This window comes from Abrus precatorius, unplaced genomic scaffold (genome assembly GCF_003935025.1).
Source record: "Abrus precatorius isolate BTA unplaced genomic scaffold, Abrus_2018 Scaffold7, whole genome shotgun sequence".
NCBI classification, from domain to species: domain Eukaryota; kingdom Viridiplantae; phylum Streptophyta; class Magnoliopsida; order Fabales; family Fabaceae; genus Abrus; species Abrus precatorius.
Window position 1 is genome coordinate 12328060 of NW_020874417.1, and position 15682 is coordinate 12343741.

A 15682-nucleotide genomic window follows, 5' to 3' on the forward strand; every position below is an offset into this window, starting at 1 on the left:
ATTTCATGCAAGGTCTCTTATTTATAGGCAAAATTTCAATTTTTTTTCAAGTATTATTCATGTCGAACTTACTATTCACCACTTTAATGTTCATACCAACTTTACTGTTTACCTTTTTTTTTTTTTAAATAATACCAAACTCCATCTAAATCTATTCCAATACCAAATAATCCTTTAATTAATATTTAACAAGTATAAAATATTACAGATCACTTAATAATAAATTACAGGCCTAACATTAGTCAAGGATGATGAGGAAGGATTAGTGGTTGAAAAAAAAAAAAACTTGGACTAGTATTTGAATTGGGCTGACTTGTGTTGCTTGTAACTGAATTGAGCTCTTCTATGGATGTGGGCTGGGAGTTGGTATCATGTGGAAGGGCTGAAATAAGTGGTTTAAAAACAAGTGTGTTTGGACTAAAAATGGGTTGTTGTGTGTGTGCGCTATGAGAGACATTGTTTGGAGGAGTATTAATTTGTGTGAAAGGGAGAATTGATTCATGAAAAATAACATTACGTGAGATAAAAATTTGCTTTAATGTTAAAATCAAGAATTATGTATCTTTTTGTACTAGTTTGAAAACCTAAGAAAATTCCTTTTCTAGACCGAGCATCAAATTTTTGGTGTGGTGTGTGTGTGTTAAGGCAAATATGAGAATGCACAATAGAGAAGCAGTTATCAAGCCCTTTGAGGAAGCGAATAATAAAATCTTGTTAGTGGTGAACCTTTGTAGAACAAGAACAAACAGGAAAATGGTGAAAATTGTCAAGCTCTTCCCAAAGAGACTTGAGAGCCTTATAATAATTAGAGACTAGATGACAGCCTTGCTGGATGCCATAAATCTCTTCTTTGAGATCTATTATTTGATGCAAATCACTTTGGGAGGATCGCTCCCTGAGGTCAATCCAGATGTTTATGGCGAGGTCAAAGAAGATGACACTGTGAGCAATGGATGGTGATAAAGAATTGAGGAGATAGGACATGATCAATGTGTTGCAAAACTCCCAAGAAGACTGCAACGGATCCGTAGCAAAAGGCATAAGTATTGAACTTGTTAAAAAAATCCATCTTGTTCTTAGAAATCAATGTCATATGTATATATCTAGACTAAGAGTGATAGTTTGTCACAGTTAAGGTTGGGGTGACAGAGACTAAGTAAGGACCTTCACTAGGGTGAATATGATATGGGCTAGAAAGCCTAAGACTAGGGTTTGGATGGGTGGCAGTAGAGCAACTATGTACAGTATTAGCATAAGAGTCAGAATTTGCATCAAACATGATGAGAGAAAGGGAGAATAATTGAAGGAATGATTCTATTGCTGAAAACAAGAATATATATATATATATATATATATATATATAGAGAGAGAGAGAGAGAGAGAGAGAAAGAAAGAAAGATCTTCTTACACTAGTATAAGTCTAAAAATTCTTACACTCGATATAAGCCTTTCATTTAACTTATATTTAACAGTCACTGAAATAATAAATTATAACCTGTTATATATAATTTAAATGAAAAGTTCGGAAAGTATAAAATTTTTTAAACTTACACTAGTGTGACAAAATCTTAGTCCTATAAAGATAAAAGTGATATGGCTTAAAGATAAAAACGAAAAGGTACAATATATATATATATATATATATATATATATATATATATATTTGTTTATGGTTCATTGAAGTTTTATTTTATATCTATACAAGACTAATTAGGCTGTACGAGCTTAATCAATCATGGGTGGAATTGGGTTCTTCCATGGGATCTAAATCAAAGTGGAGTCCCAAAAATCGAAGAAGAAAGAGAACTGAGGGACGATAGTCCAAATTCTGCGTGTGCAGAACTATTTATTTAATCATCTAATTCAGCAACATACAAACGATGCGATTATTTAATTGTCCATTCAAGGGCCATCAAGTGGCCTTATAAGACAACGCATTGTATGGACACACATTCATATATTAGTAAACACACATTGAATTTAAAGTGATGTTTCACCAAAACAAGCCTGGTTCTATGGCTCAGACTTTACCACTGTCTGAACCATCACGATGGCAGCACTTGTAATTAACCGATGTCACCTCCATCACACGCCCACAAGAGGCATTTGGGCATGTTATGGTTGCTACGACATTTGAAGTGTAGTTATCAACATTCATAAATGCGCATGGTTGAGGGGCAGGTAGATCGTTAAGCTTGGTCTCGTAGTACTCTTTGAAGGCTATGTCAAAGCCTTCTCTCACGAGCACTTTTTCTTTCCATATCTCAAAATCTGCCAGTGTTTGATACATTGGTTCACCGTGACCCAGAATCTTGACATTGGACCCTTTACTAAGAAGAGCCCATCCTTGTCCATCTTGCTTGAGACAAAGCAAACTCTTCACAATTTCTTGAATCTCACAGTCCAACACCTCGTAGTGCTTCTTTTGTCTCTTACTTTCTATGCCAATCCAGAATCGTGGCACTTTCTTGGGGTCATCCTTTCCCAAATGGTAATAATCAATTATAGCGTCTGCCCTCTTTATTGTTTCGTGTCTCTTAACTTTGTCCACTGCCAGTGTGAAGTCTTGGATCCACTTACCATCATTACCTCCAAATATGAAAATGTACCTGTCCCCTTTCACCTGATCCACACGGTAAAAAATATAAAAGTTATATAGGTCAGGGCTTTAAGTCTAAAATTGTATACCATATTTTAGACAAGTAGATTACTCAATTCTTAAGCCCAATCACTCTCTTAATGTTGAATTGGGTCTACTTGCTTAAATCCTAATGAATTGCATTTTAGAAAAGATTCTTCAAGTTATGATCTAAAACTACTTTTGTTATTTACCTGTATATCAAAATTAGTTTTCCTAACTTCGTCCCAAAACCATTTCCATTTCTGAGCAAGCATGTCACCATCAGATTTTCTGAAAGGGAATGCGTCGATGCCCCATTCGAAAATAATGTCCATGGCATCATTGTTTATCACGATGCCTTGAGGGTTGACCACTGGAACTATAGGCTTATTCTCGAAGTTTAGATCTTCTCTAATGAGCCTGATGCCTGGTAAGGGAGAAAAGTAATCGACAAAGTACCATTTGATGCCATTCCTCAAAGCTTTAAACACTTCCCTGCGCTCATCATCCCATCTATCCACAATGGGTATCCACAAAATCTTGAATTCTTCTTTCTTAAAACCTTTGTTATCATTCGGATCCTCCACAAGTCTATCCTGAATAGAATTCAGAAGCCGAATCTCATCTGCAATACTGTCCAGGGTCGAAATGAATAACAAGATATGCTTCTGCTTGAATACTTCCACACCCTGTATATACGTAGTAACAATAAATAAATAATAATTATGAATGGACAAATTACTCATTAATTTATTTGATAATTGAACACTTAAAAACCAATTTCAAGCATGTACACAATGCGCAAAAATAAAAATTCTTTGGCACGAACCACTTTATTTTGGGTGCTGCCATCATATATTTGAGCATCCTGAGACTCATCACGATGGATCAAAAGCTTCAAAAAGTCTACAACATCTTTAGGCTTTCTAAAGTTCCTCTTACGTCTCAAATAGTCTTCTACATCATCTGCAATAAATGAGAGGGACTTTCATTTCAGCATGAGTTATAATCTAAAACCCCTTCAGTAGAAATTAGAAAGTATTGAAAGAACCATGCGAAAGCACTAAGCACAACCTATTTGGAGCTTGCATATCTCTAGATGCCCGTTCAACTCTTGGAGAGCGGGAGAAAGTTTGGCACTGAAATCTGCTAATGAATAGTTCCTAAAACAAAACCAAAGAGCAAGATACAGCTCCAGTTATTATCAATTAGTAGATGAGGGAAATCTCTTTTATATAACTGAACCAATCAAAATTTGTAGTTCATTTTACGCGTTTAGCCACCGCTACAGCTCCCATCATCTTGTTAGTTAAAAATCAATGTGTGTGTGTATATATATATATATATATATATACACACGTACTAATAAGAAATAAATACAAAATCAAAAACTAATTTATTAAAAACAGTTTTATAATATAAATTTATATTTTATTTTAAAATTATTCATGCTGTTAAATGACTGAATGAAAAGTGGGTGAGTATTTTGTTCGCAAAAATCTCATAATGAAACAAGGGTATTAAAAAAATAAAAAATGTTAAGTTTAACTTTTAGAGATGAGTTTAAATAATTAATGATAATAAAATTTTATTAAAAAATTATTTATTATGCTTATATAAATTTAATATAATAAATGTGTTCTTTTTTCATAAAAATTACTACTTCTACATACTTAAACTTACTCTTGAAATAAATAAAAAAAGTTAATATATCTGAAAATAGTTTTATACTTTTTGAGAGATTTTCTATATCCTCTTAATTAATAATATTTTGAATGTTTGTGGTTTTTTTTATATATTTGATGAGCCAAAGTGTGGATCAGTAAACAGTAATATATTGTGTGTGTGTGTGTGTTATCTAAGTTGCAAATTGAAGAGGATTACATAAGAACTTACGATAGACCAATGAAGTTGCTGTTGCAAGCGACAAGGGAAGCAACCGCCCAGTAGACAACACGGGGGATCTCTTGCAGTGCATCCGAGAGAGAGGGAACATCCTCGGTGTCATAACCTTCAGCAGTCCATGTTCCCCACTCTTTGATTTTCTGAACAGCTTCCATCACCAGCCCCACTAGATTGTTAATATCAACAATAGCAATCTGTCTGTGCTGAATTTGATTCAACAGTTTCAACGAGTTTCCCAGTTGGTCTGACGGTGGCAGCTGGTACAGGTTCCAAAAGTTTCCATACTCCAATGCGAATGCTGCTAGAGCTATTAGTGCTTTTGCATCCCATGAGAAGGTTCTTAATTGTTGAAGAATCCTCATTGTTGTTTGGTGTGCGTTTTCCACTCCAGAAGGTATTGTTATCATCTGCCATCGTCAAATAAGTTATTGTAATTTAATGATATTGATTTGTATGTGAATACTAAATAAAATGTTTTTAAATTATATACTGAGAGATAGATCTAATTATATAGAAGTAAGCTCATATAATGAAATGCAGAGAAGAGGGGCTACTTTTTCAGACTTAAGAATTGTGAATATGTGACAATATATACCTGACATGACATCAGCTTCAGTTTGTGGAATTCTGGTTTGAAATCGGTTATGGGAAATTTGCTTTCGATAATTCCATTGCGCCCTTCTCTCTGTAAAACACCAAAGATTTCAGTTAGCTGTATAGTATAACACGTCAATGAAGATACATCACCTTTCCCATTATATATATAAAGATTGCACCTAATGAACGAACATTTGAGAAATTAAAGTTACCTTAAGTAGAACAGTTTCAACAACGCGAGAAGATAGCAAGATAACGTTGGAGACCACATTGAAAAGTATCTGCTTATCGCAAACTTCGTCATCGTAAGTGTGGGTTAGATAAACTTTTTCAAGGATATCAGAGTCACTCAAATGAAATGGGTTTGGCAACAGAGCCTTCTGATGCGGCTTGGTGTTGGACATTTCGGTAGTTCAACCTGATACGAAGTTCCAAGTTTTGGATGCAACTGATGCTAAGTGTTCCCATGCTCAACACTATTTATAGGTTAAGATTCCTCGAGGCTTTACACTTGGCATAATTAGTAACTTCACCTAAGAGGAGAGGGAGAGTTAAAGAAAAATTAATAAAATATAAATAATCAAAGCTATTTTTACTGTAGCAAACGTGAAACGTGCCTCTCTCTTGTGAAGTTCATATTTTACCCTTATTGCTTCTTGACGTTTGTGATATGACAAAGGATGTAATTGGCATTTTCTGTGATTTCCCCAAACTACTGTGTTTTTATCTTGGGTTGGAATTTTCTGAAGCTTTCGCTTTCATTAAAGACGATAGGAACACTTGTCCAATGGATCAAGGCAAGAAGATTATACGGTTGTTTGTACATTGAATTCAACTCTGTTTTATCACTATTTTTAATTTTTTCTTTTCGTGAAACTGTCTCTTAAATTTCGTTTCAATTATTGTAAAAACGAGGGCATGTGTTCGTTATCTAGTTCAAAATGACTTTGAAAATAATATTGATAGAATTGATTTTCAATTATTAAATATAATTTAAATACACAAGTAAATTAAAATAAATTGTATAATTTTATTGAATTTTTTTATTGTAATTTACAAACATTAATCTTTTAACTTTAAAACAAATGCTGCTACCCAAACTTGCATTGCAATATTTTATTATACTTTCTTCTGATGGAATTTCCTGAAACTTTTGCTTTACACAGACGGCGGAAGTTCACTTGTCCAAAGGTTCAAGGCAAGAAGATTATGTTGGATAATGTTACCACATGTCATAAAGTATAACTCTTAGATGGCAAAATTTTTTTTTTCAGTTTTTTACTTTTATCTTTTAATTATGAGAAATAATTTCTTCGAGGCACTGGTAGACATTAATAAAATAAAAATTTCTTTAAAATATGCTTATTTGTAAAATAAGAAAATAAAAAGTTATCTATCTATAATTCTTTTATAGATTAATATTATCATATACATTAAAATAAATTAATGAGACATAAGATTTTATTGTCTTGTAAAGTGGAGATCTTGTTTGCTCATCCTGAAGCTAACCAAGACTTGAATCATTTAGCTGTATATGTTCTCTGCTACATGGTTTCTTGAACATTTTGCATCATCTATTCAATGATGTTCGACATTTTCCAATAATTTAATGCCTTGATCTAAGTTGATTATTGGATCAGACTTAATAATATTGAATAAAATAAGGTTGATTTGAACTTTAGATTTAAGAAATAAATGAGACTTAGACTTCATAAAGATTAATTTTAATTACCAAAAAAACAATTTTTTTAATTATACTTTTATTAACATTTATTTTATAAAATAAAAAATATCAATAAATTACATTCTCCTCCCTTAAAAGATGTATATGTTACATTAGATTTAGCATCCTTTCTATTTTAAAATTGTAAAACTCCCTCTATCAAAAAAATTTAAAACCCATCACACTTTAATATATTTTAAATTTTTTTGTTAAAGAACTTTTGAATACATGTTTGACTTTTTTTTACTAAAATTCTTTTTAATATAAAATTTACATATTTTTTTTCTTTCTTTCAAAAGGTTTAATGAGTTTAGTGTATTTTTTATAACAGTAAATGCTTATTATTATAAAAGTTTTAAATTCTTGTCTCAATGTTAAATAATGAAATAAAACTAAAAATATTCTTACATTTATCAAAATCGTAAAAAATATAAATAACTTGCAATTTTAACATTTTTTTAAAAGAAGATAGAGCACAAAAAGATTTAGAAAACTAAGGCATACAAATAAAAAAAATAGGCAAGTAGAAAATAAAAAGTAAATTTAATATTTTAAATTTGGACATATAAGTGTTTAACACTACTTTAACAAAAAATTTAAAATAAATTACATTATCATACATTTTAATTTTTAAGGAGAGAAAATAATATTTTAAAATAAAAATAATAATATAATATATTATTTTTTAAGAAGGAAATATAATTTACTTTAAAATAATACGTAACCAATAATCTGGAAATTGGGCACGTAAATATATAAATACATTTAAGTAATTTGTCGCGTATATAGTAGTTATTCTCAGCCTCGTGTGTAAGATACTCACTGTGTGACTTAATCTAAGTATCTAACCTATTTTTACCTTGATAAAAATGTTCAAAAATGTTCACCCACTAAACTAGCTTGCCAATTCTCAACTTAGCTATATTGTAAAAAACCTTTCATGTAAAATAAGACAAAAATGGAATATATCGCCACTTGTAAAACAAACAAGTCACTTTCCTTAAAAAAAACATCCTTACAAGTCACTTCAAATTTTTAAAATAAATTAGGATCATGTCTGATAAACGAAAGTTACGAAACAGATAACTAATATGTGCTATTATGTTTGATTTTCTTTATTTCAACTTTGCATTCCAACCTCTATATTTCTGGCTTCATGTAAAATATGATTATAATAATGTCATTTTATACTTTGTTTTGTCAGTACCACTGCTCAAACATTTGCCTTTTCAGAAAGACCCGACAAAGGTTCAAGCCAAGAATATTATACTGAGTAATGCTTATGTAAAGCTGGGTACAAAATCTGCATACCATTCATTGGAATAATTTATGTTCAGATCTATTATTTTAAAAAAATAATATTTTATTATATTCCACTGTATATATATATATATATATATATATATATATATATATATATAGGTGTGATAAAATTTAATACTAATTTCAAAAAATATATATTACTTATAAAAAATATATACGAAACATTCAAACTATTTAAATTTTAAACTAACAAATTATTTTAAGTATATTAAAATTTAAAAACTTGATTTAATATAATTAAAATTAAAAATTTTAACATTTAATTAAAATTAAATATTTTTTTTAGTAATTATTATTCTTTTAAAATTTAAAATTTTGGATAATATAAAATTTTAAAATAAAAAATAATAAAAAAGGATGTAAGAGAAATTCTTTGTGAAGACACTTCATGAAACTTTTTATAAATAAACTCTGAAATATATATTATAAATATACATGTTAAAAAATATTTTTAAGTGTTAATTTTAAATGTTAATAAAAGTTTTCTATTCATGTTTCATAAGACTAACTAAAAACTAAAGACAGTTGTGTGACAAAGGAACAAATACTAAGAATGTAATTTTGTAATTGTTATAATAATACAAGGGAGCAAAATCTAATCGTATATTTTAAAGGTAAAGAATTTTGTTTACATTTAAAATGTGAAGGTATATGACATCAAGGAAAAGTAAGGGTGTGAAATTGTATTTTTCGCTGTAACTTGAGGTTTTTTTTTCACTTTAACAGAATAATTTCTTTTCAAATTTATTAAATTATTGAAATAATAATAAAAATATTAAAATAACATAAGTCATATTTTATAAATATGAGTATTTTTTTTTTTAATTTTGTGATGGTTTTACAAACAATCATATACTAATTAATCACTATAAAATATTTTAGATAGTTCAAAATTATTACTAATATATAGACTAGATTTTACTTATGTTAATGCGGTGAGTATTTATGAATAATTATTAAAAGACTTGTTAAAAGATAGTAAAGTAGATTATGCAATACTTTGAAAAATATATATTTACTCGATTTATAGTAGTTTTATTGGTTATGTAAATTTTAATTAGAATGGAGATCTTCTAAAAAGAAAAACGTTAATATATTACATTTTTTTTTCTTTATAAATATGCTACTAGCTAAAAAATAACACTTCAAATTATTATTGCTTTATTTACCACATAAGTAAAAATATATGTTATTGTCAAGAGGAGTTAAAGAAGGTAGATGATTGTAGAGTCTTATTATGCTTTGAGTTTGGATTTGTAAAGATATGTTCTTGATTATGATAGTTAAAGTACATTTAATTGGTCTAAAAATATAATCTATCATGAAAGATCAAAATATATTAATATTAAATTGAATTTCATGTAGTTGAAGAAAAATTGTTTTTTATAGAGAAAATAGTTAATATGGATAATCTCATAAATATGTTAACTAAGCCTTTGGTTACAAAGAGTTCAAACATAACTTGAACTTGGTAAATGTTTGCATAGTCAAGACTCTTTAGAAATGAGAGAAAATTGTTCTTCGATAATGATGATTAGAGAGACTTTAAGTTAAAATGAAAAATCACTTAGATGCATTTTGAATTAGTGTGTGACTTAGTTATTCTTTTTAATGGATTGTAATTAAAAGTTTGGGCTATTGTAATGAATTATAACTCATTATACAGGTTAGCATTAAAAACTGATCAGATATGTTTTTTTAATATATTATATTTACAAATTAGGAAAATCAATTGAGTGTTAACAGAAAAAGAATGTAGATTATATTGATAAAATCATGCTAATTTTTGCTTACTATTTTTTTTTTTGTCTTAACAATAATACTAACAAGATCCAACTCATAGTTTATTATTCCTAGTCATTCCTTTAACTAGTCTCATACAAGGCACTTAAAGTTCTATTTTAAGTTTCTTAAAACTAATTTTACTTGTTAATAATAATTAAAAAAATTAAAATTAGTAATTACTTAAAACATATTAACTTATCATTTTTAAAACTAATTAAATATTTTCAAGAAAAATCCTTCATATTATTATAACCTTTTCTTTTATAAAAAGGTTTTATTTATTTCTTCATTTTTCCCATTATTTTTTAATTCATATTATTTATAATTATGTTTTTCTGTTTTCTTTGTCTTTCATTTGATAAAAAAAACTTGCACCTTATATATTATTTAAATTATTTATTAAAAGGTAAATTTCTAATGAAACTATAGCAACTTCATAATTTCTTTACTTAAAATTCTCAATTTAAACCTCTACTAAGGTGTAGGAGTGTTTATCCAGTCCAATGAAAACTACAAAAATCAAAAATTAAAATAACAAAAAAATATGGACAAATCAAAAACTACAAAATTCAAAATCTTTTATTGGATTAAATTTGGATCTCATTTTGAAAATTGATCCAATTCATTCCGAATTTATATATACTTCTATTTGTAAAGTTAATATCTCACTCATAATTTTAAAATTATATATTAATAAAATTATAATCTTAATTATTTTTCATGATATTTTTAAAAATTTACACTTTATCATTATTTCTTAGGACTGCATTTTGTTAATTTTATGATTATATAAGTATTTTTTTTATAATAACTTAAAACTATTATTTTTATATTATACCTAAAATTATTTTTGTATAAAAAAATTATATTTATACAAACAATAAATAAAACAATAAAATAATTTATTTATTATTTTAAAATAAATTAATATAAAGTTATAAAATTCAAATTATCTAATTCAATCCGAACCGATTCAAACCGAACTAGACTGTAATTTTATAGTTGAGTCGGATGAAAAACCCATCCAATCCAATTGAATGCGTGTTAGGTAATGGATGTGGATTAAGCATAATTAATAAAACTTGAAACAAGTGCAATCCGAGGAAAGAAAGAGCATAAGAAGGTAGAATTGTGCAAGCACGAATCAAGTCGTTTCTTCTTAATTGAATCAAAATTCAGTAAAACAACAGACAATGCTTGAAGCCATTATTTTCAACCCAAGAAAAAGGGTGCAGAGGAGGCTCCATCACAACAGCTGGCAAGCAAAATCAATAACAAGAAGGAAAAAGATGATGATGGTATAATAATAGTGCACACAAATTGATTAAACTCAAAGATTGATGGAGCTCAAGAAGAGTACTTCTTCTCAATCATAACATCACCACTCTCAGGAACTTCAGCCCTGTGAGTGTGACCGTGGCAGCACTTGTAACTCACAGAGGATATTTCCATGGATCGCCCACAAGCCTGATCAGGGCAATTAATGGGCTGAAGAATATCCGCAGGATAATTAGCCAATTGCATGTGTGCACATGCTTGAGGGTAATTCCGACGCTTTTGCTCATAGTACTCTCTGAAAGCCACGTCAAACCCTGCTTTCTCCAGCACCTTATCTTTCCATATCTCAAAATCAGCTGCAGTGGACAACATTGGATCCCCACGCCCCAGCAACTTCACGTTCGACCCTTTGCTAAGCAGAACCCAACCTGGTTGGTGTTGCTTAAGGCAAAGCAAACTCTTTATCTCTTCAATCGTGGGGTCTTTGTGCTTCTTCTGAATCATGTTCGCAAACAAGCTCTCTATGCCAATCCAGAAACGCGGAACTATCCTTTGATCTTCCTTTCCAAATGGATAGTACTCTATTACAGCGTCTGCCCTCTTTATAATATCGTGCCTTCTTATTTTGTCCACCGCCACTGTGAAATCTTGTATCCATTGATTGTCATTTCCTCCGTATATGAAGATGAAACTGTCTGCTTTTATCTGATTCCCATACACATTCACAAACAATTCTTTTTCAATTCAATTATGAGATACGAGGTTAATAAAACTGTTAATTTATAGTTGAAAGTATGAATCTTATTCATGTGCACCTCCTAGGTTTAATTCCTTAACTATACTACTTTTTTTTAAGGTGGATGTAAATTATCAAGGTAAAATTTTAGTTTTAACTTAAAAGACAAGCACTAAAAGCTACTGAAGTTTTAGTCCTGTTTTGAATTAGCACTTACAAGGTCTTGTAACTTAGGATTGACTTTCTTCATTTCGGCCCAGAACCAATTCCATTTCTGGGTGAGGATGTCATCATCAGAGGGTCTGAAAGGGAAGGCATCGATTCCCCAAACGAAAATCATGTGCATGGCATTGTAGTTGACGACCCTACCTTGAGGGTTCAACACAGGGATGATAGGCTTGTTCTTGTAGTTCAAGTCCTCCCTAATCAGTCTTATTCCTGCCAAGGGGTAGAAGTACTCAACCACGTACCAGGGCATTTCAAGCTTTAAATTATCGTACTCTGCTCTGTGTAGAAGAACACTCCAATCGTCCACAACAGGGAGCCAAAGAATCTTGAAGTCCTCTTTTCTGTATCCTTTCACTTCTCTAGGATCTTCTTGTAACCCCTCGTAGATAGATTGCAGAAGCCGAACCTCATCCCTGATGCTGTCAAGACCCGAAATGAACAGTAACACGTGCTTCTGCCTAAACACTTCGATGCTAACCTGTTTGTTTGGGTTGAAAAAGATCATTCAAAGGAAATGATGATAATCGTAATACCCTTCAAATGCTTCCTTACCATTTGTCTAGACAAGGCATCATATACTTGGGGATCGTGAACATCATTGTGGAAGATCAGAACCTTCAAAACCTCGACAATTTCTGTAGGAGTTTGAAGCAGCCTCTTACGCCTCCAGTAATCTTCCAACTCACCTGAAATAAACAGAGGTAATCCCTTTTCAGCTTTGAATTTTCATGTCTTTCGTCACAATAGTTCAATATTAATGTGCATGTTTCATAATGCATCAAATGTTTACGAAGTATTTGGAACAGTCGGTACAGAACCTATCTTCTTTCTGCTCCTGGTCAGATTCGCCTTCAATTTGCTGATAACGGAGGAAAGCTTATCATCAAAATTCGCTATTTCATACCTGTCGTCACTGAACAAAAGCAAATGCTACTTGTAAGGGTAAGTGTGTATCACCCACCAATAAAAGAAAACAGGAAAATATTACAGTGGTTGACTTGGGAATTTTAACAATTAGCTTTCTTATATTCTCTTAATAATTTTTTATTACTTCTAAAAAATAGGTATTAAATGAAAAAAGTATGTACATTTATATCTTGTGACAACATTTCAAAACGTAATGGTCTCTCACTGGTATCCTAAGCAAATGCTATAATTTTTGTATTTATTAATCTCATATATATCATGTTTTTTTGAACACACGTTAAATAAACCATTATTAAAAATCACATCAGGATGTATTAGAAATCATGGGATTAAATACAATTATACGTTTTCAATAAAAATATTTCTGCTTTTGATTCGTTGATCAGTGTAGCATTTTCCATTAATAATCAATCAAAAGACAAATAGAAGCTATTATTAGTGGAAAGAAATAGTCTTTACGTTTCAACTAGCACGATATGAACATGCACATGAAGAATTTATTAAAGATGTACGTAAATTGGAGACTTACGAATCACCCAAGAGAAAATCAAAATGATTAGCGCAAACAACAGTGGTGACGATTGCCCAGTAGACAGCGACAGGGATCTCTTGCATGGATTCTGCAAGAGCTGGCACATCCTTTGTGTCAAAACCTTTGGTGGAAAGTCTCTCCAACTCGGCGATGCACTCAACGGCGATCAATAAGTTCTTAACCAAACTGTTAAAATCAGCAACGGCTTGCCTATTCCTCTCGATGCTGTGAACTCGATTCATTTGTGCCAATGATCTTCCAAGATGGTCTCCGCCTGGAACCTGGACAAGGTGCCAGAAATTCCCATATTCCAGAGCCAAAGCAGCTAGAGCTAATATTGCTTTTCCATCCCATGTGTATGTTTTCAGCTGTTCAAGTATTGACATTGCTGTTTGGTGTGCGTGATGCTCACCGTGAGGCGTGTTCATCATCTGCAACCTCAAATAACCATCATTATTATGGATACATGTACACAAAACCCAAGTTGCTCTAAAATTTCTCTTCATTTAGAACACTTTTAATGGATGGGGTTTGTGTCGTTAGAGCATGCATGTGTCTAAATTTGTTACGTTCAAGGATGTAGTTCTTTAGAACTTCATTTTGAATAAGTACATATTTAATTCATTTTATTATATAGAAATAATAATATTGAGAATTCATAATTATTCTTTAGAAATAATTTTTTTTAAATTATCGATTTCAAATATGGAGTATGCCTCCACTTTAATGCATGAGATTATAAGTGTAAATTATTTTACTTCATGTGTTTTATTATGTTAGAGGGCACTTAAGCATTTTTTTTATTTACTTCAAATTATTTATTACTCTAAAAATATTAAAAAAGCAATAATTATTTTTTTAATAGCACCCTTGATTATTATTGACAATTTTTGTCAATTAACTATTATAATAATTCTAACTGTTTTTTCAACATATCCAATTTTGCACACAATTAATTTTTTATTAAATTTAATTATAAAAATTAATACAATTAAATACTGTAATTTTTAATAAAAATGTAATATTTTTTAGTTTTTTATCATGTGCAATTTTGTATAAGTTAAAAAAATCATAACTCTAATACTTTAAGAGTAATTCCTATTGACTAACTAATTCAATAACTTCAGCATTTTTAATAAGATTGTTTTGAATAAAATTGATTTTATTGTAGTAATTGATAAAATAAATTATTTTCTTGAAATATACACTTTTAAGTTTAAAATCGGGGGAGTTTGTGAATTTACAAGGAGTGGCAAATTATATCCCACAGCAAGGAGTACAGATGAATAGCTGAAGAATAACCTGAGCAGCAATGTTCTTCAGTTTGAGGAACGGTGGATCGAAAGTGGATAAAGTAACCTTGTCTTCAATAACACCAACGGGTGTACCAGTCTGCAAATTAAACAAATGGTAAAACAAATGGTTTTCTTTACTGATAAACATATATACAATGGTGGAAGCGACGGATTTATATATTGAAGGTTACCTTAACTGCAATACTGTCAGCAATTGCAGTGGAACGCCTTATAATGTTTGAAGCAACATTGAAAAGTGACTCCACATCGTACCTTTCAGCGGTGTGGACGTGGGTAATGTAAACTTTCTCAAGAATTTGATCATCAGACCAAGCCAACGGGTTGGAAGCCCTTGCATGGAGCAAAGTGGATGTTGGGACAATTGAAGCTGCCATTGATGATATGATACCTCTTTTGATCTCTCAGGTTTTGATGCAAATGGTGCCTCCTTCGTATGGTTCTTGGCCTATTTATAAGACTGTGAGTGGGCTAGAGTTTACGATCTTGTCTTAACTGCTTTAGCACAAAGAGATTCAATCTGATCTTTAAGCTAACTCGTTTTGTGACCACTACGCTGGATTTTGAGACACAATTAACCTTGTATGTTCATGATTCGTATGAGGTAAGCAGGGACAGTGTCGGCATTTTGCAATGATTTCCTGCAGCTTTTGCTTTTGCTAAAGAGGGTATGTTTATTGTCAAAACCTTCAAGGAAGGAATATTGCATACTAAA

The 15682-nt window shown here is 30.6% G+C and overlaps 2 protein-coding genes across 2 annotated transcripts; both read right to left on the minus strand.

The window, feature by feature from the left end:
• Positions 1-1981: 1981 nt before the first annotated feature.
• LOC113872836 (protein SIEVE ELEMENT OCCLUSION B-like) lies at positions 1982-5557 on the minus strand. The gene is made up of 7 exons (XM_027510675.1): positions 5335-5557; positions 5121-5210; positions 4517-4932; positions 3695-3783; positions 3450-3586; positions 2833-3309; positions 1982-2623 (listed from the first exon to the last, which is right to left on the minus strand). Exons 1-7 carry the CDS (start codon positions 5524-5526, stop codon positions 2021-2023), a joined length of 2004 nt encoding a protein of 667 aa, XP_027366476.1. The 5' UTR covers positions 5527-5557; the 3' UTR covers positions 1982-2020.
• Positions 5558-11300: 5743 nt separating this feature from the next.
• LOC113873248 (protein SIEVE ELEMENT OCCLUSION B-like) lies at positions 11301-15344 on the minus strand. Its single transcript, XM_027511295.1, has 7 exons — positions 15141-15344; positions 14957-15046; positions 13652-14085; positions 13014-13108; positions 12748-12881; positions 12185-12673; positions 11301-11936 (listed from the first exon to the last, which is right to left on the minus strand). The coding sequence occupies exons 1-7, from the start codon at positions 15342-15344 to the stop codon at positions 11301-11303; spliced, it is 2082 nt and encodes a 693-aa protein (XP_027367096.1).
• Between the last annotated feature and the right edge of the window lie 338 nt (positions 15345-15682).

What these genes read in the sequence shown, in the direction of transcription:
- LOC113872836 (XM_027510675.1), bottom strand. Translation starts at nt 5,526, where the DNA reads ATGTCCAACACCAAGCCGCATCAGAAGGCTCTGTTGCCAAACCCATTT. An exon ending in TGAAGCTGATGTCATGTCAG is followed by an intron (nt 4,933 to 5,120) that starts GTATATATTGTC and finishes TGACGATGGCAG; the next exon opens with ATGATAACAATACCTTCTGG. An exon ending in AAACTAATTTTGATATACAG is followed by an intron (nt 2,624 to 2,832) that starts GTAAATAACAAA and finishes CGTGTGGATCAG; the next exon opens with GTGAAAGGGGACAGGTACAT.
- LOC113873248 (XM_027511295.1), bottom strand. Translation starts at nt 15,344, where the DNA reads ATGGCAGCTTCAATTGTCCCAACATCCACTTTGCTCCATGCAAGGGCT. An exon ending in CTGACAGTATTGCAGTTAAG is followed by an intron (nt 15,047 to 15,140) that starts GTAACCTTCAAT and finishes TTTAATTTGCAG; the next exon opens with ACTGGTACACCCGTTGGTGT. An exon ending in TGAAGAACATTGCTGCTCAG is followed by an intron (nt 14,086 to 14,956) that starts GTTATTCTTCAG and finishes TTGAGGTTGCAG; the next exon opens with ATGATGAACACGCCTCACGG.